Source organism: Alligator mississippiensis, chromosome 1 (assembly GCF_030867095.1).
Source record: "Alligator mississippiensis isolate rAllMis1 chromosome 1, rAllMis1, whole genome shotgun sequence".
Classification (NCBI taxonomy): Eukaryota; Metazoa; Chordata; order Crocodylia; family Alligatoridae; genus Alligator; species Alligator mississippiensis.
The window spans coordinates 51,389,953-51,417,912 of NC_081824.1; the positions used below are offsets into that span (position 1 = coordinate 51,389,953).

The 27,960-nt window shown below is 44.0% G+C and overlaps 1 protein-coding gene across 1 annotated transcript; it reads left to right on the forward strand.

Moving 5' to 3' along the window:
* The first annotated feature begins 1,339 nt into the window (after positions 1-1,339).
* Positions 1,340-27,769, forward strand: BAG2 (BAG cochaperone 2). The gene is made up of 3 exons (XM_014594468.3): positions 1,340-1,578; positions 21,804-21,913; positions 26,585-27,769. Exons 1-3 carry the CDS (start codon positions 1,460-1,462, stop codon positions 26,980-26,982), a joined length of 627 nt encoding a protein of 208 aa, XP_014449954.1. The 5' UTR covers positions 1,340-1,459; the 3' UTR covers positions 26,983-27,769.
* Positions 27,770-27,960: the final 191 nt, after the last annotated feature.

The window sequence follows — 27,960 nt, forward strand, 5'->3', positions numbered from 1 at the left end:
GTGTGTCCTGCCACTGGGCTGGCAGGGAGCACAGCGCAGCTGCAGCAGGGAGCAAAGCCCAGTGTGCAGCGGCAGCCACCTCCACCCTGTTCATAGATGTGGTGGGTGGCATGTGCATGCACTCTCTCAGCACCCCCAACCTCAGATCAACTGGCAGATTGACCAGTCCAGCGTGATTGATGACTGGTTGATGACCACTGGTGTAGAAGGACCCAGTAACCAAGTGTTAATCCATCCTCTGTGAAGTAGATAAATTGTATGAATTACTTGCACCATAGCATAGGGGAACCCAGAAGATCAAGCAAAATGACAGCATTTCCAGCTGGAGGTACAGCTATTCCTGGATCGCCCCTGACCACACAACAGCTTCTCTAAGCATGGTAGTGTTACCAGGCCTCTTTCGTAATGTTACTATTAGCTGGCAACATGAAGCAGCCTTTATGATTAGAATTGGGAAGTCGCTTTATGTAAATAAAATGTCTGAGTCTGTTTGTTCCTGTAGCATGGTTTGAACTTCTTTCCATGCTAATTTTAAACATGTTGGCACACATTTTGCTCTTTTTTTTTTTTTTTTTTACATCTTTTTTTCTTTTATTGCATCTCCTTAAGCTGGTTGAAACTGCAGCTGTAGCTCACATTTTTAGCTGGGATTTACTTGCCTTCAGGACTCAAGCCGGACTTCAGTAAAACGATCATTTAAAATGGAGGTGGGAAAGGAAGACTTCCTGTACCAGTGGGCGGCTGGTGCAGCCCTGGTCCAAGGCCAGCCACAGGTACTGGGATAGGAGTGAAGGCCTTAGGGCAGCTCTTACCAGTGTGGTTGTAGCCTAAGGACACAAGCGGAGGAGGATTTTGGGGCAGATGTGATTTCTTTTATTAGACCAACTAAATCATTGGAAAAATTCTTTACAAGCTTTCCCGGATAAACACCCTTCCCCAGGCAGAGCAGGGTCTCGGTATGCCTGAAGGAGGGAGGATCTTTGTGCCCGAAAGCTTGCAAAGAACTATTTTTGCAACTATTTAGCTGATCTAATACGAAGTATTAATAGAGCTATCCAAAAAACCTCGTCTGCTTATGGCAGCTCTAGGCAGAGCTCACACGTCGGCGGACCCGGGATTGTGCTTGTTTCTCTCCGGGTTTCCGTCTGCGGAGAGCGGAGGAGACGCTGCAGTGCGGCAGGCTAGGGTTGCGGGCCGTCAGGCTCTGGCGCAGGGGCCGGGCTGCGGCGACGTGGCTTCAGGACGGGCTGTCCTGGCGGAACCCACCCGCGCCCCCAGGCACCAGCGCGGCTTCTCCTTCAGCCGCCGGGCGGCACCGCCCACGTGGCGGGCCGCTACATAGCAGCGGCCCCTGGGACTGGGCTGCGCTGCCCATGCCCGCCCCCCTGGCCGCGGGCGGAGCTCGGGGGTGGCGCATCGCCGGGCTCCGAGCGGTGGCGGCTCCGGGTGAGGCAACGCCATGGCCCAGGCAAAGATTAGCGCCAAGGCGGCCGAGCCCCGCGGCCGCTTCTACCGCTCCACATCTATGGCGGATCGCTCCGGCCGCCTGCTCGAGCGCCTCGACCAGCTGGAGCTCAGGTGCGGGCGGGGCGGGGCGGGGCGGGGAGGGCTCCTGCCGCCCGGCTCGGCTCGGCTCGGCTCGGCTCCAGCTCTAGCTCTCGCACTTAGTCCGCAGCTCTTTATTCAGGGCTCGGCTTTATGCATGAGATATTATTGTACATTTTAAAGAGTAAATATACGCTTTGGTCCTAATTCTCACTCTTCAGCTTAATTCACATTACTAACAGCCCTTAATTGTGGGCAGACTAGCTTTGTAAAAGGAAAGCAGGTCTCATCATGGCACTCTCCCCTTCTCGCGCTCCTACTTTGCAGCAGTGGGCACCTCTTCCCCGCCCATCCCCAAGCCTCCAGGCTTGGGCCTGCACATAGGATGCCCCCCAAAAGACTTTGGAAGTATCTGAAGCCCCTGGTGGGGGTGGAGGATGTTTGCCGGTTTAGGGCCGTTTACAGTTCTGGACTGACTCTTGGATTTGGACTCTATTTGGCTTGGAACATGAAAAATGTTTAAAAAATTGCCTCTTCCCTGTCTGGCATTACTTCTTGTCACTGCCAAACTTCACCCACCCTGGGGTCTTCCACCTGCACTTGCAAAACATCTTATTTCCATTTTGTCTGTGGAGAACCCCCCCCCCCCCCCCGAAAAACAAAACAACCCTCAACCCCCCCAAAATGACATACACATTTTCATTTCTACCTAGGAGAATGTTTACAGTCTTTACGATCTTCCGTGCCTGGTGATGGGTGCCTGTGCCCAGAAGCTTGCAAATAAAGAAGTTTTGTTGCAAATATCTAATAAAATGTATTACCTTTGCCACAAGTTTTGATTCCTTTTGCTTCTTGGTCAAGACAGCAACAATCTGGATACCTGATTGGAAAAAAAAAAAAAAAGTCCTCCATATTTTGGGTTGAATACAATTAACAATCACTAAATTTGGGGTTTTTTTAGACCTCTTTCAAACTCCGAATGGTAAATTTTGAAGTCACTTTTAGGTGGTCTTCCAATGTAAAAAAAAAATTTTTTTTTTCCAAAAGGAAAAGTTAAAATGTGTCATTAAAAAACCATCAAACCAGAATGTCATTTTAATTTATTTTTACTTTTTTCCCCTTTAAGCTAAAGCTGCACTTTTTGGTGCACAGACTGTTAAAAAAAAATTACCCAGCTGTAGTAAAGCAGCTTAAAAGAAGAGAAATCTCACCTTTCACACATTGTTTTAGTTACAGTAACTGAAATTGTGGGTTTGTAACTATAGTAAATGAAAACTTTTCATATATAAATAAGGTCTTTCAGTTGATTACATTCCTTGGCTATCACCACCCCTAAAAATACTGTGCTGTATATATAGTCTCAGCTTCTCCTTTGCTGCTCCCCAGATACAACTTTGACTACTACGTCCCAAGGGTTTGCTCTCGTAAGCTTGTCAGACTTGCTTGGGTCTGTGCATAGACATGCAGCCAGTGGATTTATAGAACTATATAGTTAATGCCTTGAAGAATTAAGTACTTCTTTTAGACAGTAACACCAATAATTTTTCTTTGATGAGGGGCTAGGATGGAAAGAGAGTAATGCGTGCCATATTAAGACTGAATACTTGTTGCATTGTGCTTGGGAGTGGAAACGTAGAAGGGTCCAAAGATGGAAGCTAGTAAACGGACATAGAAGGGAAAGAGAGAGGATCACCCTTTGAAACCGGGCTGTAGTGCAACAGTTGTTTAGATGTGCTGGCTTGGCCATTAGGGAATTGCTGCACAGAGAAAATTGGTGAAAAGGAGTACAGGTGGCCATTAACTTGGAATATTAGTTGTTTCTTTGAGCCTGAGTATCACCATAACTTTCAGTATTCTCCAAGAAATGTCAACTGCAATTGAGAACAGGTTGAAAGTGTCTATTTCTGGGCTGTATTTAAATTAATGCAGTGTTCTAAATTATATTTTACATATATAAAATCAGATGTACTTTTTTTTGTCCTGTCCATCACCCTCCTCCCCCCCCCCCCATGCCATCTTCTGTCTTCTTGACACTATAGAGGAGCTTTTTTGTTTATCTGTAATTTTATTAAGTAAATCAATTACCTGAGCAGAGAAACATGGCTTCTAAATTGTTCATGATATTCAACTGAAAAAGTGCTTCATTGTGTTTATCCTAGTTTCAAAAAAAGACCACATAGTAAAATGCACACAGTGACAGAACTGACAAAGAGCCGCTAACCAATTAAAAAATGTACCTCAAATTATATTGCATAAGCTTTAAATAGAAGTAATTTAAATGATTAAATGTGGTAGCATGGGGAGAGTTCTTAACAGCTCTCACAAAGAAACAAATACCAAGTTTCTCATCTGGTAACGACAGTGCAACCTGCATCTGTTGCACTGGGTTAAGCTGTGTTCTGGTAAGGAGTGTAGCACTAGAGGAGGATCCTGAATTTGCTTTTAATCACTCTTAGGCCAACTAAAATCAGAAATACAGAGAACAGTGTTTTCATGATATTCAAAATGATATATATATTGGAAGATAGAATGCAACCTGTTACCCTATTTTTTAGATATATAAGGAGTGCTATATCACTGTGGTATCAAGAAAATTTTCTTTAAGTACTTCATTTGGATATTTGGGTTTCTTTTTGTCTCCTTGTTTTCAAGCTGCTAAGGGTACACAAGTCACATTTTCAAGCTTTTTCTCTGCAACTGTTTAAAAATTGAAAACCAAGATCCTCATCTAATCTCATGATTCCAAGAGATGTGGGTTTAAGAAGAGCTCTCCCAAGATTTGTGTCTAAAAACTATAAGAGTTGATAATGGTATATGGATTCAAAGGGCTTCTGGGGCTCCACAGGAAAGGTGTAGCTGGAGGCCATTTATGTAGAATTTACTTAGGATATTTTTGTTAGTAGGAAGAGATTGAAGAGATGTACTCAAATCCTGGTGAACTAGCCAGAGGCTCACGGCTTCCCTTGATAACCCACAGTCCTTTACATCTCAATAGAAAAAGGAAGAAACAGCAAAGCAGTTAATAGGACTAAAGAGATGCAAGGCAGTTGGCTAGCAATCAGTCAGTAAAAATGACCAATGAAATGCTTTTGTGTGTCTGTGTAGTCAGGAACAAAGGACTGAAAAATAAATCTAGCACATGGCAGCTTCTATATGGTCTGCTGCTGATTTATCTGCTGATGCCAAAATCACTAAATTGGTTGTAATACCTTCAGCTATTTGGGGGTAAGTCTATGTTATACTTTTCTTGGAAAACTGCTATATTCAATATATTTCCTGTTAGTAAACTATCTCTTCAGCATTTCTGTTCCAAAAGGAAAATTGCATAAGAATTGTACAGGTGTAAATCACAAATTAGTTTGGTTTTGGTTTTTGGTTTTTTGGTTTCACTTTTCTTGAAAATTCGTCCAGGGGCTAGTATCCAGAATGTCATGTGAAATATGACACTGAACTTAGTGTCTACCTCTTCCTGAGTAGTTGCATATGCTTCTTGGCTAGTTAGGGTTAACAATGTGCCACTTCCCATTTTTCATGTTGGCCCCAATTAGATACGAAAGAGCAGTACCTCCCGCCCTTAGTCTCTAGTCTTTCTCTTGTTTAATCTTCTTTCCAGTTAAGAGTTATATACCATTCCTCCAACTTGAATATGTAATTCAGATTTGCTTGTTACATAATGCTGAGATCCTGCCTTTGCTACTGCATTGAAAAAATTAGCCCTCCATTGTTTTTGAATGAATTTTCACAGGTTTTGATGGCATGCATGTCCCTTCAATAATGCTGGATGGGAATTTCATCAGAGGTAGTACTGAGCGCCAAGTGAGGATTGAAATTGCACAGTGTTTTGAAGGTGAGGAAGAGCAGCTTAATATTTTAGAGCTTGTGATAGTTCCTAGCCTTGGATGCTGAAGTCCTTCATTTATTTAAAGAATAAATGCATGAACAGCAACAACAACCTACCATGTTCTCCCAACATACATCCTGACCTGAAGAGGTTACATCTCTAGCGTAAGAAGTTTCTTTATTTCGCATACTCATTTAATCTCTGCTGTCTCCTTAAAATAAATACAATTTTCTGGCTAGCATCACTTATGGGCCACATCCAGATGGCCACATCCATGTGGTATGTGTCTGCGCAGATGGGTCTGCAGTACCATATACCATATGTTCATCTGTTCTCTGCTCTGCAAGGGAGCAGTTCAGGGCGGGGGTTGACCCCTGGATCAAAAAAACCCTCAAGAAAAACGTGGATTGGCATATGCAGGGCCAACATACACTGCTCAGAACCAGATCCTGGTCAGCCAGAGCCACACTGCGACTGCTGGCCAGGCTCCAAGTGGCAGGATTGTTGCTGCTGCAACCCCGGGAGGCCCCCAGGACCCTAGTAAGGCTGCTGGGGTCAGCCCAGTGCTGGCCCCAGACTCTCCTACCCCACCCAGGGTAACCTGCTGTGCACCAGAGGGCAGGTGGTATGGGCGTTCCTCAGGGATAATTAGCAGCAGCACAAGGTGCTCTGCTGCTGGTTGTCCCCAGGGAACCAAACATCCACGCTTGTCTGGACGCAGCTTTGGAAATATTCCATAAAGCAGCAAATACGAGTGGCATGAGTAGCCACCAGCCACCTATTATTGAAAATAAACTAATTTTCTTCATCTATTTAAAAGATTTTAAATGAGATACACTTATCAAAGCATTAGTTTTTAAGGGCACTTATCAACTGTGTGCTACATCAGATTTTGCTAAATGTGCCCATAAATTTCTACTTCAACCAACAGTTATTATTGTAAGGAATCATCTCTATGTTCAGTACACTGTTTTTCAAATTCCTTTAAGGACCTGATCCAGCACCTGGTAAAGTAATTGAAAAGGATGTCATTGGCTTCAGTAGACACTGGATCAGACCCTTCCTGAGTATATTAAATTAGTGGAGATGTGCAACTGAAATGGTGTGAACATTTGTTTAAAAAAACCTCTAGATTTCTAAATTTTCATCCCACAATTAAGGGATTATTTTTTTAATGAGGAAATGCTTTAACCATCAGTCTGTAAAAGCAACAGGTGGACTGTCATACTAATTAAAATGTCCTGATATTAATTTCATGAAAATCTGAGCAACTCTATAGCACAAAATCTGTTAGTATATCTTGTATTATTACAATAAAAGGTGAAAAAAATCCTACTACTCACCTAGCCAATAATAATGATGATACATACTTCTGCTTCTGTCAAAAATATTCAGTAAATTACATTTTCCTCCATTTTATATAAATTACAAAAAAATTAGACTCTATATGTGTGCTTCCACTTGCAATAATTAGGCTTAACTTGACATTTTCCTGTTTTCCTAGTAATAGATTCTTTCATTAAAGTGTCTTTTTTTTTTTTCAAGTATGATGAGAAATCTGAATGAACTTTTGTATTCCTCTATGCCGGTGGTTCTCAACCTTTTGGACTCAAAGTACCACTCAAGGCACTCCTCCATAACTTCTGTAAATTGAGCGACACCTAATTTAAAAAACATATTACAATGCTTACCTCCTTGCGGAGGGGCTGGCCAGTGGGGGTAAGGGACTGTCCAGGCAATTCCAAGCCTGCACTTACCTACTTAGCTTATCTGCTTTGTCATCACACCTTGATTGTCTTGTCACACACTGTGGCACCCTTCAAAGGATCTGGTGTCACCCCAGGGTGCTCTGGAACCCTAGATGAGAATCACTGCCCTATGTTAAGCTTCCATTCCATTCTCCTGTAACCCATGACTGATTTTCTAGTTGCAGTAGAGCCCCCAGTCTTTGGGCCAGGCATATTAGCTGTAGGTTTACCTTGTGGGATAGACCAGGGGTGCTCAGCTTCTAGCTAGTGTGCCATAAGTGACCCATGGAGCCTATAGTGTCAGGAAATTTGGCATTAGGGGAGCAGTGGCCCTTAATATGACAGCCTTGCCCTCTGCCAAATCCCCAGACTTCAAGCTCTGCATGCCCTGTTGGAGCCAGGCTGTGTGCCTTTCCCTCCATGGGGCTGGGCCAAGCTGCCTTCCCCTCCTCCTCCCCCCGCCCCCACCTGGGCCCCATACCTACCCTGTGGGGCTGGGTCAAGCTCCTTTTCCGCCTCCTCCCCCCCCGCCCCCTGCAGGTTGCAGTGAAGCCCCCTCCCCGTTGTGAAGCTGGGCTCAGGCTAGGCTGCCCCCTGCCTCCCTCTGTGTGGCTGGATGGTGACTGCCATGGCAACCTGGGACCATCCAGCCCACAGTCAGACAAGGCACTGCCCATCCAGCCCACTGGGAAAAAAGGTTGAGCACCACTGGTGTAGACTTAGGTAATTTTTTTTTGGTTTATTAACATCAACTTTTTTTCTACCCTGTACTAGATCCAAATAAGCATTTCCTGCTTTGAAGAGCTTGCATTTCTGCCTCTGTGTGCTCACATCCAGGTTTCCTTTTGAGTAAGCTTCTTATAACCAACCTGCTGGACACACTATAACACAGAATTTATATAGCTGTAAAAATGATGAATTATAGCTTATATTCCAGCACTATGACAGGTTTATCAGAACAAACTCCTTAGATCTGACTGATATTAGAAAAATTGCATTGATTTATAATTAAATAAAGACATTTTTAATTTGCAAGACTTAAGCCATTTCCAGTATATCTAGATTATGGGTTTTTCCAAGGTAACTAGATCAGTTTTAAATTGATTTAGTTAAAGCAGTGTAGTTTTTTTAATGTAGCTGAAGGCTTACATTACAAACAGTGTGTAGTGAACCCCATCTTGTGGCTAAATCCAGTAATGGTCGTGAGCATCAGCTGTATTGACTGTTTTGTGGATTCAGAGCTGGAAAGAAATAATGAACTATATTTGGATTGTGCTTGGTAGTATAGCTAATGGACACTGGGATACACGAGAAACATTTATCAGTAAAATTACAACAAGAATGGTGAGTAAAAAGCCTTGAGAGGAATGAAATGCCCCTAATGCTTGGGAATCAGAAAAAAACTTATGAATCTATTCACAGCATAGTGGACTATAATATAAGATAGAACATAGGACTAGAAAGGACTTCCCTGGCTCACAAGTCAAATCCCCTGAATTCAAAAGCAGTCATGTACCCAAGGAATCCTTAAAATCTCTACCTCAAACTCTCATGTGCAACTACAAGGGGCAGCAGCCAAAGTACCCAGAACATTTTATACTATAGTATAGTTATAAAGTAGGAATGTGAGGGCACCATCAATGCCCTACAACTAATAACAGGAAAAGATGTTTAATGCCAGGGAACATCAGGGTTTTAAATTCATATCCAGATTATCTAGAGATCTGTAGAAGGGAGCAGATTATGTTACTATTAAGCACCCATCCCATTGCCCAGTCATCACAGGCTGTGTTGATTGCTTTTTCCTTAGCTTAACCTGTGATTAGAAGAGTGGAATGCAATGAAATCAGGCCCGAGTAGTCCAGGGCCTGTATAGCCATACATGAAAAGATCATTTATCCCACAGCCTTTTCCAAAACGCATGCAGAAGGAATGTTGAAATTTCAACATTTAGTGTGGGAATGATTGGCATCATTTTGTCTGCAAGAGAGAATGGATAGTGAAGCCTGTGGCATAGATGGTTTGCAGTGTCTCATGTGACTGAATAGTCCAATCCGAGATTTGCATGATCTGTGGCAGTGGTTGCAAGCGTATGCATCATAATTGGATGGTTCGGGAGGTGCTTGCTTCCTGCAGACTCTTTTCTCTTCAAGCTGTTGGAGCCAGTTCCTGCTATGGACTTCAGTGACCTGGTGAAGACGGTAATGCCACTTATTCCCATCACTTGCCAAGGTTTCTTTCCAATTGGTCAGGAGCAACAATTTGAAATTCTTCGTATCTCACTTGCATATGTCTTTGTAACAAAGCTTGGGATGTTCTGTTGTTCTTGTTCCCTCCGATAGTTCCCTGTATAGCATGTCCTTGGGTATATGTCTATGTTCCAATCTGCTCAGGTGGCCTAGCCAGTACAGTCATCTCTGTGTAGGGCTGTCACACTTGGTAAATTTGCCCTTTGAAGAACCTCTACGTTGGTAACTTTATCTTGCCATTTGATGTTGAGTGTGTGGCGTAAACAGTACAGGTGGAAGCTGTTTAACCTTTTCTCTTGATGTGCATAAGTTGTCCATATCTCCCCACCATTCATGAGAGTGCTGAGCATGCAAGTTTTGTACACTAGCATTTTGGTCTTGCTGGTAAACTTTGAGTTGTTCCATGCTCTTTTAGTCAGTCTGCTGAAGGTGGTGGCAGCCTTTTTTATGCAAACATTAAGTTCTTCATCCAGTGAAACATTGGTGGTCACTGGAGCCTAGGTAGCTGAACTTTTTTGGACTGTTTCTAGCTGGTTCTCATTAAGAGTGATGGATGGATCTTGTAGAACTCCCTGTCCTAGCACAACTGTTATCTTTATGATGATGGTGAGAGCAAATGCTTGGCAAGCTCTTGAGAGGCAATCCATGAGTTCTTGTAGTAGATCTTCATTGTGGGCTATCAGGGCAGTATCATCAGCAAATAGAAGCTCCCTGATAAGCGCCTTTCTAACGTGAGTGTTTGCCTTAAGTCATGCATGACAGGTTGAAGAGTTTCCCACCCAAGCTTGGTGAAGGTACTTCCCTGTCTTTACACGCGCGGCTCAGAAGTACTGAGAAGAAGATTCCAAAGAGTGTAGGGGCAAGAAAACATCCTGGCTTCACTCTGCTTTTCATCTCAAAGCTGTCCAAAATGGACCCATTAAATTGTTCAGTTTGAAGAGTTTGGGAATACAAGACAAAATTACATGGACTATTAGAAAAAGTATTTGACCAAGTTATTTGAACCTAAATGGTGACTCAGTGGCACAAAGTATAGTTTCTGCATTAGGGGTTCTTAACCTTTTTAGACTCAAGGTCTCCTCCATAACTTTTCTGAAATTAGCAGTTCCCTCTGTGGATGCTGATGGAAGAAGCCCCTCCTTTTCCCTGAACAAAGGAGGCTTTCCCTTCCTCACCTGTGCCTTCATGCATGAAGCTCAGAGATGCCCTGGGAAGTGCAGGGGCAGGGGTGACAAGCTAAAAACAACATCAGGCATCTCACCAGAGATGGAGGCCTTACAGGTCTGAGCTGGGAGGAAACCTAGGGCCTTTATAACCAAGTTCCTGTGATTTTTTCCACCAAAGAGAGAGAATGCTCAAAGCTGCCAGAGCTAGGAAAGCTGATGGGGGCTGAGCCTGGCTTTTCTATAATACTGTTTCCTCATCTTCCCTGTGAGGTGGCTGAAAAGCAGGCTCTGTTTAAACCAGCAAGACCAGAGGCCAGGCACAAACAGCTGATGCATCCAGGATGGCAGGATACCTCCTGAACTATGATTTACTGAGGGAAATCCTGCACTTTCTCTGACCCTAAGGAAGCAGAAACCTATATTACACTTATATCATACAGAGTAATCTGACTTGTAAAAAATAAAAACAAGCAAATAAACAAAACCCCCAAAACAACAAAGCAGGGTGTTTACCTTGTTAAACCCTGCTTATTAATGAGTGGCTTTCATATGGTTTTTGTTAATATTTTTTATTTTATTGTTACAGAGTGGCAACAACTTTCCTCGCCCTTCCTGGCAGATGTAATGTGTCATATATTAAATTTACTGTTATTATTTCTTGTACCTTATGTCTCGGTCGGGCTGAGCCGACTCGAGGTGATTCAGAAATTACTCGTTCGTCAGGGTGGGCTGGTGAATGGAGAGGCTGACAAGGCTTAATGGTTGTAAAAAACTTTACTTATGTCGCGGGTGGCTGCGACGGAAACAGTTCGGTTGTCTGGACAACAATGTGAGTTGCTCCAGCTGGCGAGGCCAATGCCAGTAAATCCGTCCGTAACTCAAGCCGGTGGGAAAAGGGTACGTCTGGGACTGCGTTTGGCGACGGGAAGAAGGATCGATAGGTGATCAGTCTATCGATCAGCTAGCCGCAAGTTGGATCTCTAAGAGGCAATCTGCAGCGTGCTCAAAGCTCTTCGACTTGGGTGGAAGTCACGCTAGTTTTTAAACGGCCAGCAAGCCAATTACCGGTCGCCACGTGTGAATAATTTAGCACTAGCCAATAGCGGGACACAAATTTACATCCGAATGGCGGGAACTCTTTGCACTGTGCACCTCTGTGCTGCAAAGGGAAATGCACCCTGCAAAGACAGCTGCAAATTGGCGGGAACTCTCTCTCCTGCATGCGGGTTCTTTATGCAGCAAAAACCCTCGCTGTGCAAGAGGCTCTCAGGTGACAAGAAAATTCCATAGTGCCGAGGCACCAAACTCACTGGGTCGTGACATGCCCCCTTGCCGACGGCACAACTGGAATTTTTGACACATGAGCACATCATACGGCATCTTTGTTAGAGGATTCACTGACTTGGCAAAGTCTTCACAACCAATATATATATATATAAATACATAAACAAATAACTTTGAACACATAACAACAACAGTTGATCATTGTCTGATTGGAGAACAGCCGCTTCGGTCCGTCTTCTCCCATAACAGACAATGTCAGTAAACACTTAACAAAATGAAAATAGTGCCATAACAAGTCCTGAGCAAATGGGTTCTTTGCCGTCTCAGTGCCTCCCTCACAACCATCACTCTTTGGCTTCGAATGGACTGCAGTCTGGTCTCATAATCAGGTGGTTGTGGATTACCGCTTTTGCTGTGGTCAAACCTGTGAAGAAAACAGAATAACAAGACAAAACACAATGAGAAAGAATCATAATCGGTTTCACTGTAAGGATACTGGTTAAATGTCGGAACGGCGAGTCATCCAGTTGTGATGAACGATAATAGGGGGAAAATCAGGCTTCTCTTCCAGTTGGACAGAATAGGTATTGGGATACTGTCCTGACCGCTGAACTGTCCCTTTGTGAACTTGTGGATGAGACTGATGAGGGTGAGGTATTGAAATCCACACTAACTCGTCAGGTTGGAACTTGGGCTCCCAAGGTGGGGGTTTCTGGACATTAGTTTCATCCCATAATGGTTTAGCAGTGTTTAGTGAAATAAGGACATCGTGATTAAATTTAGTCCAATTTTTAAACGTCCCTCCTCCTCTAAGGCGAAGCTGCTCCTTGTATAGACCTACGTGTCTCTCCACAACACCGTTGGACTGCGGGTGGTATGACAGATGAAGATGCCATGCTACATTGTGAAGATGAGCAAATTTATCCAGAGCATTAGAGTTAAACGGAGGTCCTCCATCAGACTGAATTTCATGAGGAGGCTGCCAGGTGGCAAATACAGCAGTCAAGGCAGCAATAACAGCAGTGGCATTGCTTTTTCTTAAAGGAATAACCTGCAACTGCCTGGTCCCCAAATCAACCACAACTAGTCCTTTATTTGGTGGTTTAGACCCTGGGAGGGGTCCCAGTAAATCTACCTGCCAAACTTTTCCTGCCTGAAACTGTGAAGAATCGAAAGCTCCGATCTGATGCTTGGTTTTATGACATTTTTCTTTAGCACATGTCTCACAAGCCTGAGCTACCTTTTCCCAATCCCGCCGGGCTCCATATGAGGCCGGCTCTGTAATGGTTCGGCACCAACGTTGATAACAAGCCCGTGGTCCTGGGTGACCCCAATTTTCGTGAAGCCACGCGAGGAATGGATTGGCTTCAGGATCGGTGGTAGATGTGACAGGCAAGACTATGTCGGTCCGGAGTGGATCCTCCAAGAGCTTATCAATAACCTCATGCACTGGATCAGTATCTGGACGATAGGACTTAGTGTGCCTAATCAACGGAAGGCGTACAAATCTAGTTAACGTCCTCCAGATTTCTCGCCAATCATTCAAATTTTCGGAGGGAAAAGCTATGCCCGTAAGAATTTTATAGATATACTGCGAATCAATTGCGATAATCGGAACTGGGAGTGTATCGTTATGATACATCAAACAATGTTCTAGTACCTTCAGGAATCCTAATAATTCACATTTTTGGGACGAATTATCATCTGGGTCGGCTTGGAAAATTACCTTATCATGACAAGCTTTACAGTAGTATCCATAGCCTCCTTCATGTCGGGAGGTTCCATCTGAGGCCATCCACGCTGGGGCTGAAGTTCCATACAGTGTAGGAACCTTTTCCTCATCTTCTGGGCTTGGATCAGGTACCGTGTCTTCCAACCTCCAACAATGCCAATTATAATGGTGGGTTAGTACTAGTGTATTCCAGGTCTTAGACTCCCCTTGAAAATGTGGGTCGATTCTTCCCGCGTCTAGCAAGGGTAACAATGTGGCACCAGGAGCGCGTAACGTCCCATGTCCCCTTGCTAACGGCTCCACCAGTTGTTCGGCTAGGAGAATCTTTCCTATAGCTCCATATCGATGTTGCGCCGCTTGAAGAGTCTTATGGGCCGTATATACCAACTCATCGCAGGGGTTGTGCACAACAGCCCACACGTGGTTGGTGGTGAATCCAAGGGTTACGGTTAGTGACTCACCCATATCGATGGCATGGAGTTGTGTACCTTTAACCGTGGTTAGCAGGCGAAGCAGATTCTACTGATCCTTTTCCGTCCAAGGCGTGGACTTTTGGGACTTGTCACGAATCTGTCGCTGTAATTTAGTGAGGAGTGCCAAATCGCTGGGTTCAACATAATGTCGATACCAATTTAAATGACCCATCAGCTGTTGAAAATGCCTCTTAGTGACAGGGTGGAATGTTTTTAGCGGATCGATGTTAGGACCCTCATGCGATACTCCGTGGCGGATGGAACCGGTGTATCGAGTGCCAAGGAACGTAATGTCATCTACAGGATGTAGGCTTGACTTTTCCTCGTTGATGGTCCATCCCTCACTTTGAAGGTGAGCAACTAATTGGTTACTACACTGGCAACTACGGAGCTATCGCGACCCATGATGGCAATATCATCAACATAACTCCAAATTTTTAATTCTTTTTCTGGGGGAAGAGAGTGCAAGGCTCAAAAATTCTTCAGGGTGTTATTCATGGTACCAGTGGCTAATGATGGAGCGTTGCGATATCCTTGCAGACAAACTGTCCACCTGTACATGATGCCATCAATACACATATTCAGTATTCCTTCCGGGTCAGTTATTGGGATAGAAAACATATTTTTCAGATCTAATGTAACTCCGACCCATGGACTTTGCTGGAACTGTGCCATTTCAAACATACACTGTGGCAGAGTAGACGGATTAGGTTGTTGAAGTACCTGACACCTTTTATTGACTTCTTGATAGTTCACGACCAACCGGGCTTCATTAGGCTTCCCAGGTTTCGCAACTCCCCATCCTGATGATAGGTAGGTGCTGGCTGTTACAGTCTTAATACAGCCTCGTCGCTCGAGTCGCTGCAGAAGGTTAGTAAGGGACTGTTTCAGAGAATCCTTAGTTGGGATTGGCCGATATCGCCAGGTGGAAGTGTCACGAAACGTTGGTCGATGCCAGTCCTGCTCTGGGATAATTACAGGTAATGCCTGTAGCACTTGTTCCTTAAGGTCAAGCACTTTTATCCCTGGGATTCCTAAAATATTGATGCCCCCTAGAACAGCCTCTAGGGGATATCGGTGATCCTGAACCCAAAACTTGACCTTCGTTGTGACGGCGATAGCGTTAAGCCCTTGTACCTTGATTGTCTTGGTGGTCTTTTGATGAGGTATCATTGAGGTAATCACATTGGTCTGAGCTCCAGTATCAAGAAGAAAGAATACCTGTTGTTGGTCATCCGGATTGGTAGGGTTGTAAACAGTGAGTTCAGCGTATGGTCGAGAATCAGTAGCATCAGGTCTGAGTTGGGGAAGGCCGCTGGCAGAGCCGATGGCCATTACTCATTTTTTGACGAATCCTCAAAATTAAATCCCAATGGTTCAGCCATACTGGCCTGGGCCTTGTCTCCCAAAAGTCTCAATTGAGCCTTTGTTAATCCGGAGTGAGCGAGAAGAAATCCGAACATAGTTCTTTCCTTCAGAGTTCTTTCCTTTGAGGTTCTTTCTTTTGGGGTCCTTGGAGGTGACCCCCATGGCTCTCACCGAGGGGTATACCCTTGACGTCTAGGCCTCAATGTTGCAGCCAGGTACGCTGAAGATCGATCCCTTGTGTCATTAGAAGCTTCCTCACCTTGCTTCATAAGTGCCTGCAATCGTGGGAGATGGCCTAAAAGATTTCCCACTGGTTGACCTGCCATCGGATTCAAGAAGAGTCGGAGTGTAACAGCATTCTCTCCTCCGTATACCTCCACGCAGGCATCTATGGCTTCCAAGGGCGTTGGAATTGCCCCGGGATCCGATAGGTGACGATGAGCCTATCTCTCTTTACGCTGGACTACTGTTAGTCCCATAGGATTTGTTCTTGGGCTCCATGAGAGATACGACACTCCAACTATAGCCAGGAGAAGTTGTTCTGCAGTAGCCTTCTTCGGGCAACCCTCGTGCCAGGTGTGAAATTTGTGGGTTATCCTACCACAAGCGCCGGGAGTGGGATGGGCCAGTGGGCACTGTCCATGACCACATTCAAATCAGTAGCGCGCCCTCCGCTCCACGCTGCTTGTCGTGTCAGGGCACTTGCTTCTTCTTTATCCAGAGTGTCGGATCCAAATTCCACTATCAGTCTTCCTAACCACATGGCCAAGGTTTCTTCTGGCCTTATTTTAGATTCTTTGCAAAGCTCTTGAATCTCTGGTCTGGTGAGTGTGCGAGAGATAACAGTGGTACGCGTGGTACCTTCTTCATCCTCGACATGCTTTGTCACAACTATCGGGTAAGCTGTGGCAGAGAGAGGGTTAAATTCTGTATCTGGGAGCGTTGAGTATATCCCTCCTCCCATTGCCCCCTCCCCGTGGTAAAGAGGCATAGCTGCAGGGAATGACGTCACCTCAGGAGGTGGAGTCACCAGGGGAATCCCCGCCGGGTCTTCCAAAACTCCGCCCCTCCTTTCCGGGTTCCCCAGGTAGCTCGAGCTTTTTTCGGCGCCATTTTCTGCTAGCAGCATCATGCGGCTGGCACTGTTAACAAACGCTGCTCCGGAGCCCTTTGCTGTCCGCTCCAGCGACTCCTTACCCGCAGTATGCATCTGAGCCTCCAAATTCGCGTATTCCCTTAATAGGCCCGTTACTGCATGGAACAGTACATTTATCATCTTTCCCTTTTTCCATTTAATTAGACCCCACTTCGGCTTGTGACGGCCCTTAGTTTCCAAATCCTCCTGCAGCTGAACGAGGAGCTCATGGCCCCGCGACTCAGGCACCAAATCCAGACAGTTGAACCAGTCCGCGGGGGTGGGTTCCCCCCCTTCCTTCAAGTATCGGGTGCATTGGGCGAACTCCTGAGCGGGGGGGGTCAGCTTTTCTGCCTTCCGCGCTTTTACCCCGGATAGGGATATGGTTGATGTTTCCTCCGGGGGCCGATAGTAAACCCGGTCGCTCCCCATTATGCATCCGAACTCCCCTAGGGATAGCTTTGTTCTCCATTCTTTCACTCTTTTTACAGAGAAGTAACCATCAATACTTCTTTCCTCCCCTTCTACCGCCTGGTGGTAAGCGATATGCGCCCGTAGATCGTTAGCGTTCTTTACGTGGCGGTTCCCGGTGCGCCAGGGGCAGCACCCAATTAAGTTCTTCTCCATCACCGTGCCCTTTAATCCCATCCTCGTCGCCATGTCTCGGCCGGGCTGAGCTGACTCGTGGTGATTCAGAAATTACTCGTTCATCAGGGCGGGCTGGTGAATGGAGAGGCTGACAAGGCTTAATGGTTGTAAAAAACTACTTACGTCGCGGGTGGCTGCGACGGAAACAGTTCGGTCGTCTGGACAACAATGTGAGTTGCTCCCGCTGGCGAGGCCAATGCCAGTAAATCCGTCCGTAACTCAAGCCGGCGGGAAAAGGGTATGTCTGGGACTGCGTTTGGCGACGGGAAGAAGGATCGATAGGTGATCAGTCTATCGATCAGCTAGCTGCAAGTTGGATCTCTAAGAGGCACTCTGCAGCGTGCTCAAAGCTCTTCGACTTGGGTGGAAGTCGCGCTAGTTTTTAAACGGCCAGCAAGCCAATTACCGGTCGCCACGTGTGAATAATTTAGCACTAGCCAATAGCGGGACACAAATTTACATCCAAATGGCGGGAACTCTTTGCACCGTGCACCTCTGTGCTGCAAAGGGAAATGCACCCTGCAAAGACAGCTGCAAATTGGCGGGAACTCTCTCTCCTGCATGCGGGTTCTTTATGCAGCAAAAACCCTCGCTGTGCAAGAGGCTCTCAGGTGACAAGAAAATTTTATAGTGCCGAGGCACCAAACTCACTGGGTCGTGACACCTTATATAATTTTCTTTTTCCATTCTTTTCCTTCTCCCCTCCCAGCCCCCCCAATTTTTTCCGAAAGTGCGCTTGGGAGTATATGTTGTTATAAGTGTTGCGCCTAGGGTTCCTTTTTCCAGAGACCCCCAAGGATTTTGTCCGATTTGGTATCAAGTGAACTTTAATAGTAAATCCCTAGGCTTTATTACAAGTTTCCTCCTTATAATACAATCTAGCAAGCAGCCCCTTCAGATGTTACAACAGCGACCTTCGGTGGTACCAGCCTCAGATCCTTTGCTGGGTGTGTGTGATGTTAGTGACTGGATTCCTCGTTGTTCAAACAAGAAGTCCAAGGCTGCTCCTGTATCCCCAGTGTGGCACCAAACTCACGCTGTCTCTTTGTTTGTCCACTACTTTTGTAACTTTCCCATCTCAAACTGTCCAATCCTCAAGTTTCTCACCTCATCTTTTTAGATAAGGTACTCTAATCCTATTCTGTTTTTGGTTTCCTTTCCTTCTAGGGAAACTACTGTACCTGGTTAGCCCATCATACCAATCACAGCACTCACTTTCCCCAGTGCCTTATAAAGCACTCTGTACAATTTAATTGCTTAGTTCTAAGAAGGCCTAAAGTTATGCCAAGAGCCTGAGCATAACTCAGTTTGCCCACTACAGTAAGCTCTAAATATATGGGAGAATGTCAATATTACACGCTGTGGTAGTATACAGGTAAGTGTGGTACACTTGGTTTCGGGAATGTGCTAGCTGTTGAACATGGAAGATAGTCACTGAGTATGGGCAATCCTATTGTCTTTCTCAGAGTGTTGAGGGCCCTAACAGCCATATTAAAAAGAATATATTTTGTTAAAAGACAGGGCTGATACTGCTATGATCCCAAGAAATTCATCTGTCAGTAGAGGAATCTCAAACTCGGAGCATGATTGAATGGGGTTCGAAATCTCTAGTGTGCATAGTATAAAACAGAGTTTCTATTTAGTGCATAAAATATTCTGCCCCCATTTAATTGACATAGCTGATGATCCAGAGAATAGATTTTCTTGCAAATTTTAAAAATATGGATTCCATTTTTATTTTGGGATATGTCTGTGGTCCCAATGCAGACAGTGCAACACTTTATCATTTATTTATTTTTTGTAAACCTCTGAATTTGCGAAATACCATTATATTTTGGAGGAAGACTGGAATTTAATATTTGGATACTGTCACTGATAGGTCTCATGACCCTCTATCCATTAAATCTGCTTCTAAGAAAATCAGTAAAAGTTGTCAAACCTAGGTTTGGTAGATTTTTGGCAAATAATGAATCCAGCAATGAGAGGTTATAGAGGTTGTTTGTTTTTCTTTATCTTTTTTTTTTTCAATGCCTCATTGCGTATATTCTGGAAGTGACTATTTTTTAATTTCTCAAACAATATTTGACTACAGTTAATACCTCTATTGGCTCTGTGACTGTCTAGGACTGTGCTGAGTTGGAGTTTCAGCTTTCTGGCAGATAGACCAGCTATAAATACCTATTGGTGACTCAACACCTCCCTGTTGAATTATTATAACTTTGAAGCATTAATTCTAAAGGAGTTAAAAAATGTTATGGAGATTAATCAACCTACTGCTTCCTATGCTTTGGTATTATGTGAAAATGCTAGAATTTTCTCAAAGGGCTTACAGTATATAAATTTCATAAGAAAATATAAGTCTTTAGATGAGGATTGTCACAAATCTTTTGCCTGATTAAACTACACATCCTTACCGGTATAAGGTATGAATTGACAAAAAAAAAACTTCCAGAAGGTAGAGTGTGGTTTTTTTTTATAAATTATGCCAAAATTATTGGGAGTCAGGTAATGTGCAGGAAGGTCACTTGCAAATAGACTAAAGAGTAAAATCCAACCTTACGAAGTATCATCTATAAGTGACTCAACATTCATCAAATTGGTTTATAGTTCGAACAATTCATAGAATCCTTGCCTGCTTTAGGAATTAAAGAAATAATAGCTTCACGCAAAGTGGCTAGTAGTGTACCTTGGTTTTTTTCTATCGTATATATTCAGTGATTGAGGTAACAATATACAATATATCTTTACATTTTTATTATAAAACTCCACAGGAAATCCATCACTGTCTGGAGGTTCATTATTGTTCATATTCTTTAAGGCCACAGTTATTTCACCTAATGACAAAGAAGCCTTTAATATTTCCTTCTCCATCTCTAAAATTTGCTGTATGGGTATAAAGTGCAGGAATCTACCTCTTTCCTCCTGAATAGCATTCAAATTCTTCATGTACAAACTGGAAGAAAATTGACTGAACTGCTGGTTGATTTGTCTCCTGCTTTATATACCAAAACTCTGAGAAGTTTTTCAATGTTATATTCCAGGATCTGAACAAATGAGGCAGTTCAGCAAAATCCTTCTGGGGGGTATGTTAACGTTTTAAAAATGAACGTCTCACATAGCCTAATTTGCCTATTATGTAGTATACCCATTATAATCCCCTGATCCTATTTTGTTAAAAACCAGCAAATGTTCAACAGGTTTCTGTGGGAAGAGGACAAAAGGGCTTGATTTCCATCAAAAACGATGCAACTACCAGTTGAAATGAGTGGCTTTCATCTTCCAAACCTTTGATGTTATCACAATGCCTTTTTAGTAAGTCAGACTATGTATTGGATGACTGATGTAACTGATAACTCTCCTGTATGGGTGGAAATTGAAACATACCACTGATACCTTTTGCAAATACATATGTTCTTGGGCACATCCCCAAGGGATTCAAACCTTCCAAATTGCACTCTTGCAGTGGACCTTATTAATGACATGTAGGATTATTACGGTGAATTGGAAAAGTAGGACCAAGGTTGAAATCTGGTACCAGGAGATGGCATAGCTGCCATCCTTGGAGAGAATCATGTTTAGCAGGCTTAGCTGCTTTGAAATGTTTAGTGACATTTGGAAGGAATTCTTGGAATATTTTGGTAACTAGATTGTTGCTCATTGCATGCTTCTCTTCTATCCCTCCTTTTTTTAAATTCCTTTTTGTTTGTGACAGATGTATCAACTGCCAACCCAAACTATTTTTTGTGGTTTTGTATTGCCTTTAAACAAAAAAAAGGAACAGAAATCAAGTGAAGAATTCAAACCCAAGTTGCCAGCTTGGTACTTCTAGACCCTTGACAGTCAAATCCAATCAGTATGCAACCAGGGGCAGGGAAAAATAAACAAACGTAAATACTGGGTACACGTGCATGTGGGTGCTATGAATAATACACAGCTGACAACCACTCTCTGAAGAATAGTCAACTTTTAAGAGGAGTCTTGTTCAGTGTATTACCTAGATCTCAGAAACATGAGGTGCTGGCTGGGCTTTTTTGAATGCTCGGGGAAGAATTCAGCCTGCTTTACCACTTCTAAGGAGATGATGATTGCAAAGAAAGGCATTGAGCAATGAGCATAGTAAGCTCCCCTCACAAAAAGGTATGTCATTCAGCAAGATATCCCATCTGCAGTGAATACTGATGCTTACAGTGTTAGCTTTAACTCTAGCTTCTTCCTCCCTTATGAGAGGGTGGGTGTCCGGCTGATACAGACTTAATAGTTGAGCTACTAAGGGCTGCGTGGCCATGTTGTGATTGACCATGACTCGACACTGATGTTGTACAATATGAGGAAATACCAGAATACCCCACTCTCCAGAATCTTTACACTAATTTTTACACATTTACAAGTGTTTTTTTCCTCCTTGTACCTTTTAATGTAGAAGGCCTGTTACTGTCTTGCTTTGGCAGTCATCTTAGTTTTCTTACAACTTTTCAGAGTTTCTGAAATCCAGCTTAAAACAAAATAAATCAAGGAAACCTGGGGAGCACACAGGTTGTAAAGTATGTCTTTTATAATTAGTCTTTTTATTATTTTTTAAAGGTTTTTGTTATTGTTTGGTTCAACTTTACTTAGGGTTGAAGCTTTTCGTGATGCAGCATCTGCTATGGAACAAGAAAAGGAAATCTTGCTAGAAATGATTCACAGTATACAGAACAGCCAAGATATGAGAAACATCAGTGAAGGTAAGAGTCTGCGTGTTCCTAAGTTCTTATTTTAAGCCTGTTTTGAAAAAAAACAATTCATACAACTCCGAGTCTAAGTAGGTTATGTTTTAGGGGCAGCTTAGTTGAATTGCTTACCAAGTGGTGTTGAAACAAATTAAATGCCAGTCTGCCTGATCCAACTAAAGCTACTTAGGTTGCTCCTATTACCTTGATATCCACTTACACTTGGCTGCTCAAGTTCACACCTTAGTTCACCTGAGGGGCCAGCATCACCATTATGTACAAATTGTATTTTTATCACACCTACCTCAGCACTTCCTTACACATGTCCTAGACGGAGGAGGACTCATGGAAACTAGAGCTGGTCAGGAGTATTGAATGAAATCGGGGGGGTTGGAAATATTGTTTTGTTGAAAACAAACTTTTCATGGAAATGTAGTGGTTTAGATGAGCATTCTGCTGGGAAATTTCTCAGGCTAGGGTGGAATCCTAGTCAAAACAGGAGGGAGAGGCCAAACACCCAAAATGGGCAACAACCTAATAAGTGGGTTGCCTTAGTTATTGCCAGAGTATGACAAAGCGCATGTATGCCTTGACTCAAGCCCAGGGATCTGAATTTGCTGGATCCTAGGCAGGAGCCCTAACCACAAAGCTATTGGCTACTCTGGGGACTCTGTGTGTGTCCCTTTTTTGTGAAATATTTGTTCAAGTTTCAAAATATATTACAAAACAGAAATGTTGTTTTCTAGTCAGCCGTAATGGATATGCTAACCTTTTGTTTTTTTTGAGGTGGTATATTTTGGCAATTCTTTTATTCCTTTTTATATTCTTGCATTGATAGAGAAGCCCCATAGCATCCCCTCATACATATCCTAACATGGTAATTCATTGTCAGAGAACCTAGAACTAGGGTTACCATATGTCTGGGTTTTTCCGGACATGTACTTTTTTTGGTCCCCTGTCCTCGTGTCTGGGCAGATTTTTAAAACAAGAGCAAATGTCTAGGTTTTTGCTCTTCCTCTGTTCTCTCAGGCTGGTTGCTTGGGGCTGGGAGCAGTGGGCAAGGTGATTAGCTATCAGGGGTCATGTGCTCCCCTCATGGACCCTGGCCAGGTAAAAAGACACTGTGTGTGGGTGGGTGGGTGTGCACGCACACAACGCAGGAGCTGCTTGGGCAGCAGGGCTTGGGGGGCACGGGGCTCAGCAGGGCTTGGGGGGTCAGGGGGCTGCGGCTCGGGAGTGCAGGGCACCAGCGGGGGCAGGCAGGGGCCTGTGGGTGGGAAGTGAGGGCCACTGGCAGGGTTGGAGAGCAGGAGACTGCGGGTCAGGAGTGAGGGGCACCGACAGGGCTGGGGGGCAGGGGGCTGGGGGTTGGAAGTGAGGGGAGGCTGGCAGAGTTGGGGAGACGGGCTTAGGAGTGAGGGGCAGAGCCAGGGCATGGGCATATCACTGCCCCCCCCTCTCCCAATCAGGTGTCCTCTTTATTAAAAGTCAAGCAAGGAAGTGTTATGTTCATCATTAGTGGCGATCCTTGGAGCTTCACAATAAAGACTAAGTTCTCTCAAGCAGCTGTTAGGTAGTTAGCCACTTAAAAACATGCACACCTTGCCGGTGGCAACCTTGCAGGTTATCACCTTGTTTTTAAGTATCCCTTTCTGGTAAAGTTATTGAGAAGGTGTTTGATTTTGTTCGTTCATTTGTTTGTTTGTGTTGCTGTTTAGGCTAGTGTTAAGTAGCTCCCAAACTTGGCTGATTCATTAATGGTTGCAGCTTTGCAGAGAAACCTCAGAGTAAGTCTAGGTTCACTTCGTTCATTTGCCCTGGAAAAAAATCTCACTTTTCATGATACTCCTGTGAGTAAGTGGCTATCCATTTTCTCTAAAGTACAGTTTCTTCAGGCAGTTCAGGGTCAAATCTTTAGAGCTCTCCTCCAATTTCATTCTGGTAACAAAAAAATGAAGATAATAAAACCTGCCAGTCTATACGGTCTCCCCAGGCCTAGTTGTTCTAATGCATAGTATCCGCAAACTAATGCACTAACATCATAAGCCATTATTTATGCCCACCTGTTTTGCATAGGGGTGCACCGATTGAGATTTTAGGGGCTGATAGCTGATATTTAAGGAGACATATCTGCCAATACCAATCCAATATCCAATACAGCTGGTAAGTCCTGTGTGGTGGAAGGGGAGGGCGGGGGGCACGGGACAGCTGCTTGCACCCGGGGGGGGGAGGTGCCCTCGGATTTGCATAGTGTGGGGCAGGCGGCAGCTGTGGGTTGGAGCCAGAGCTAGCACTGTGTGGGGCTGTTCTTGCTGGAGAGGAGGCTGCAGCCATCCCAGATCTCGACGCATCTCCGCTCCCAGCCCCGCACCACTGCAGCCCTGACTGAACCCCCCATCTCCACCCAAGCTCCGAGAGAAGCCAGGGCTGCACCATGTGCTGAGCAGCAGTGCAGGACTGGGAGTAGAGCTGCAGCAAAATTTGGGGTGGCTGTAGCCTCCTCCCAGCACCACTGGATCCCACTTCAAGCCCAGCCCCCGACAAGAGGAACCCCATGCAGCGCCAGCTCCGACTCCACACCGCAGCTGCTGCCCGCCCTATGCTGCGCAGATCCAGGGGCACACACAACCCTCCAGGGGTGCAAACAGTGGCAGGAGCCCTCCCGACCCCATGGGCTGCAGCATTATCCCATGCCCCCACCCCCTGCCCTGGCTGGGCAGTCCCTGCCCCCTCCCTCGCAGCAGGGGTCGTTGATCTGCTCCCCCATGCCCCTTCCCTCCCCTCTCCCCTTCTGACTTACCAGCTGGAGGCAGCTCTCCACACTGCTGGCTCTGCTTGTGCTGTGCTGCAGCTGCACGCAGCACAGGCATTTATTGGCCAAATTATTGGCCCCTAGGGCCAATATCTGATATAGACAATTTTCTTCATATCGGTACCGATATGATATCGGACCAATGTATCGATGCACCTCTAAAATTTTCCTCCTCTTCTAGCTTTGATTCATAGATGTTAGGGTCGGAAGGGACCTCAATAGATCATCGAGTCCGACCCCCTGCATAGGCAAAATGTACATACATTTTGGTAGAAATGTACATACATACGGTGATTGGAATAGATTTGTTCATACTTTATCATCAAGACAAAGAGGCACCAAGTCCTTTTCATGAAAGTGTTGAGGATCAGAGCAGCGCTGCAGCTGCTTTCTGACCCCCCCCACCAGAGCAGTAAAACTTTCACCTTGACAGGCGGGTAATTAATGGATGGGGTGAAATTAACCAGGCACAGACGCGTGTTGGTTACAGGAGATTGTTTATTTACGTCGCACAGATAGTGACGTGCGACACAGGCTGAGCCTTTGTTCCGTTACAGTTGCATCGATTACAGTTAAGCGTACGGGTTCGGGTTACAGTCAATTAATCAATGACAAATGTGGCGCCGGAACGAGCTGTCGTGCCTGTAGGGCTTTAATACGTCAAGATTAATGATGACGGGGAGTGATTGACGGGTGATCAGACCGCCAAGCCATTCTGGTGATGGACTCAGGTTTTTCCTCAGAGATTTCCCCAGAGTTTTCCGGCTTGGGCGGAAGTTGTTAAACTATTTATAGACACAGGTAACTAACGGGATATCCAATGATGAACTGTTAAGTGGAATCTTTAATTTTCTGGCAAGCAGCAGGTCTTTGTGTTATCAGGTTATAAGGTAGTGGGTCAGGTTTTTTGCCTGTTACGTATGAGGTTACGATGAGGGGCTTACGCTTATTTTATGACCAATTATATACAGTTTTTTTTCCGGGTTTTATTGTAGGGATTTATGGCAGGGCTATCCCCCTTTTACTCTGACCAATCATAAATCATGCTTAAATTTCGTTTCTTGTTAGTAGGCTTAAGTTTTATTTTTTGGTTGTGACGTGGGCATAAATTTAAGTTTCTGGCAAGGATTTCTTTTAACCCTTAGTTGACTACTGTGTGCGAAGTGAGGATGGTCTGAATGGTATCTCTTGCTAGTGGCATGGGAACTGATTAATTGGGTTGTGACAGAAAGTAGCAAACTTCTATCCAGCTACAATTCTGTTTGAATAAAAGAAGCATAAATGCCTGATTTGCAGTGATAAAAATAAGGTTTTACAGGTTTTTTAACTTCTGTTTGCATTGCGGACCCAATGGACCTTGTATTAGAGAGCTGAACTGTTTCCCATTTTTCACAACAGTGCACTAAGCTCCACTCAGTGACACCCATACAAGCCAGCTGAAAGAATGATATTTACTAGTAAGAACCCAGTTTGATACTCAATTGCCAGGTCATGATTACAGGGCTGGCACATAGGAAGCAAAAACCTGTTTATAAACTGGAGACTGGATGCATACCTTGCTGGGGTTATTTGACCCCAGAGCAGGGCGGTTGGACCCAGTGATCTCACAAGGTCTCTTCCAGCCCTAAACTTCTGTGAATCTGTGAAGACATTTGGTCTCAAACTCTTGAAAGAGAAATGCAAGATTCTACAAAACCTTTTTAAAATTCACTTTTTAGAGTAGAATTACCCTTTAAATTTCCTGTTTCACATTTAAAATTAATTTGTCATTGCAAACAGACAGTCTTACCTGTTATTAGTTATATGTGTAAATAATTTGCATCTGAAATAGCTAGCTCGTAACCCAAAATGTTGTGTGTTGTTTTATTAAACAGGCGAAAGAGAAGAACTTAATCTGACTGCCAGTCGTCTGATGGGCAGAACCCTGACTGTTGAGGTGTCTGTGGAAACCATAAGAAATCCACAGCAGCAGGAATCCCTATCACATGCCACAAGGATGATTGATGAAATAGTCGATAAACTTCTGAATGATTTGGAAGATTCCAGAAGCCATTTAATGATGCTTTATGGTGCATGTACATCTGATGTACCATCTGTACCTATTGATCAGAAATTTCAGTCTGTTGTTATTGGATGTGCTATTGAAGATCAGAAGAAAATCAAAAGGAGACTAGAGACTCTTCTTAGGCATATTGAAAACTCTGACAAGTCAATCACATTGTTAGAGCATCCAAAATCAACCCAACAGCCCTGTAACAATAAACAGGATTAAAACAACTCTAGCTCCCATTTTGACAGATAAAAATCAAGTCTCTATACAAAGCATACAGAAAGCTAAGAAAATTTACTTTTAAAACACTAAACTAATAGTACTTTTGGGCACAAACATTTAATAGATGTTGGTAACAGTGTCTTAGATAACACCAAGAAAGAAGATACTTTTCTTTTGAAATGAAAAATCCCAAATCTAAGAATTCTGTTGAGCTTGCTCCTGTAGCTTAAACATCGTTAGTACTGCTACTGCAAACGGTAACATGTGTCTGCTAAATTAAAGCTAGTTAGAATCAAGCCTTTTCTTTTTCTCCTAACTTTTTACAAACTTAAATTTCTTTGTCATGTATTGAAATTTAACCTAGCAAAATTTGCTGTTGGTGAATTCACTGTGCATGAACTTGCTTTATGAGAGAAAAACAAGTCACTGCAGTAAACCAGAAAAAAAGTTGAGCTGCAGCACAGCATGCTTCTCTGTAATGAGTATGCCGTAGTGCTAATTAAAAGTTGATACATCTTATCAGTAGATCAGGATGCTTTATAGAAAAGGCTAAGTATCCTCCCCAATTTACAGCTGGAGACAAGAACAGTGAAATAACCCATCTCACACAGCAGACAGAGGATGCAAGCAAGCTCTGTTCACTCTCAATTCTATACCATGTTCACTGAACCATGTTGCCTCCTAGAGTGTCTTATAACTAATGCTAATTGTGAAGTTTCTGAGGTTTGATGTCAAAATAACTTCTAAGAAGAATGTGTGTTCTATAAACTGATTTTTGTGCAGCAAATCCTTTGTTTTCTGTTAACCGCCTATGAAAGCGTAACAGAAATGAAACATTCCAGAAAAAGATTAGATTCCTTTTTGATGGCAGCAGTTGCTGCTCTCTTTGAAGTCAATGTGAGTTGCTTTTAGCTAAGCCAAAGTGGAATACGAGCCATATTTTGAAGAAAACAAGCAAGTATTTTACTTATCATTGGT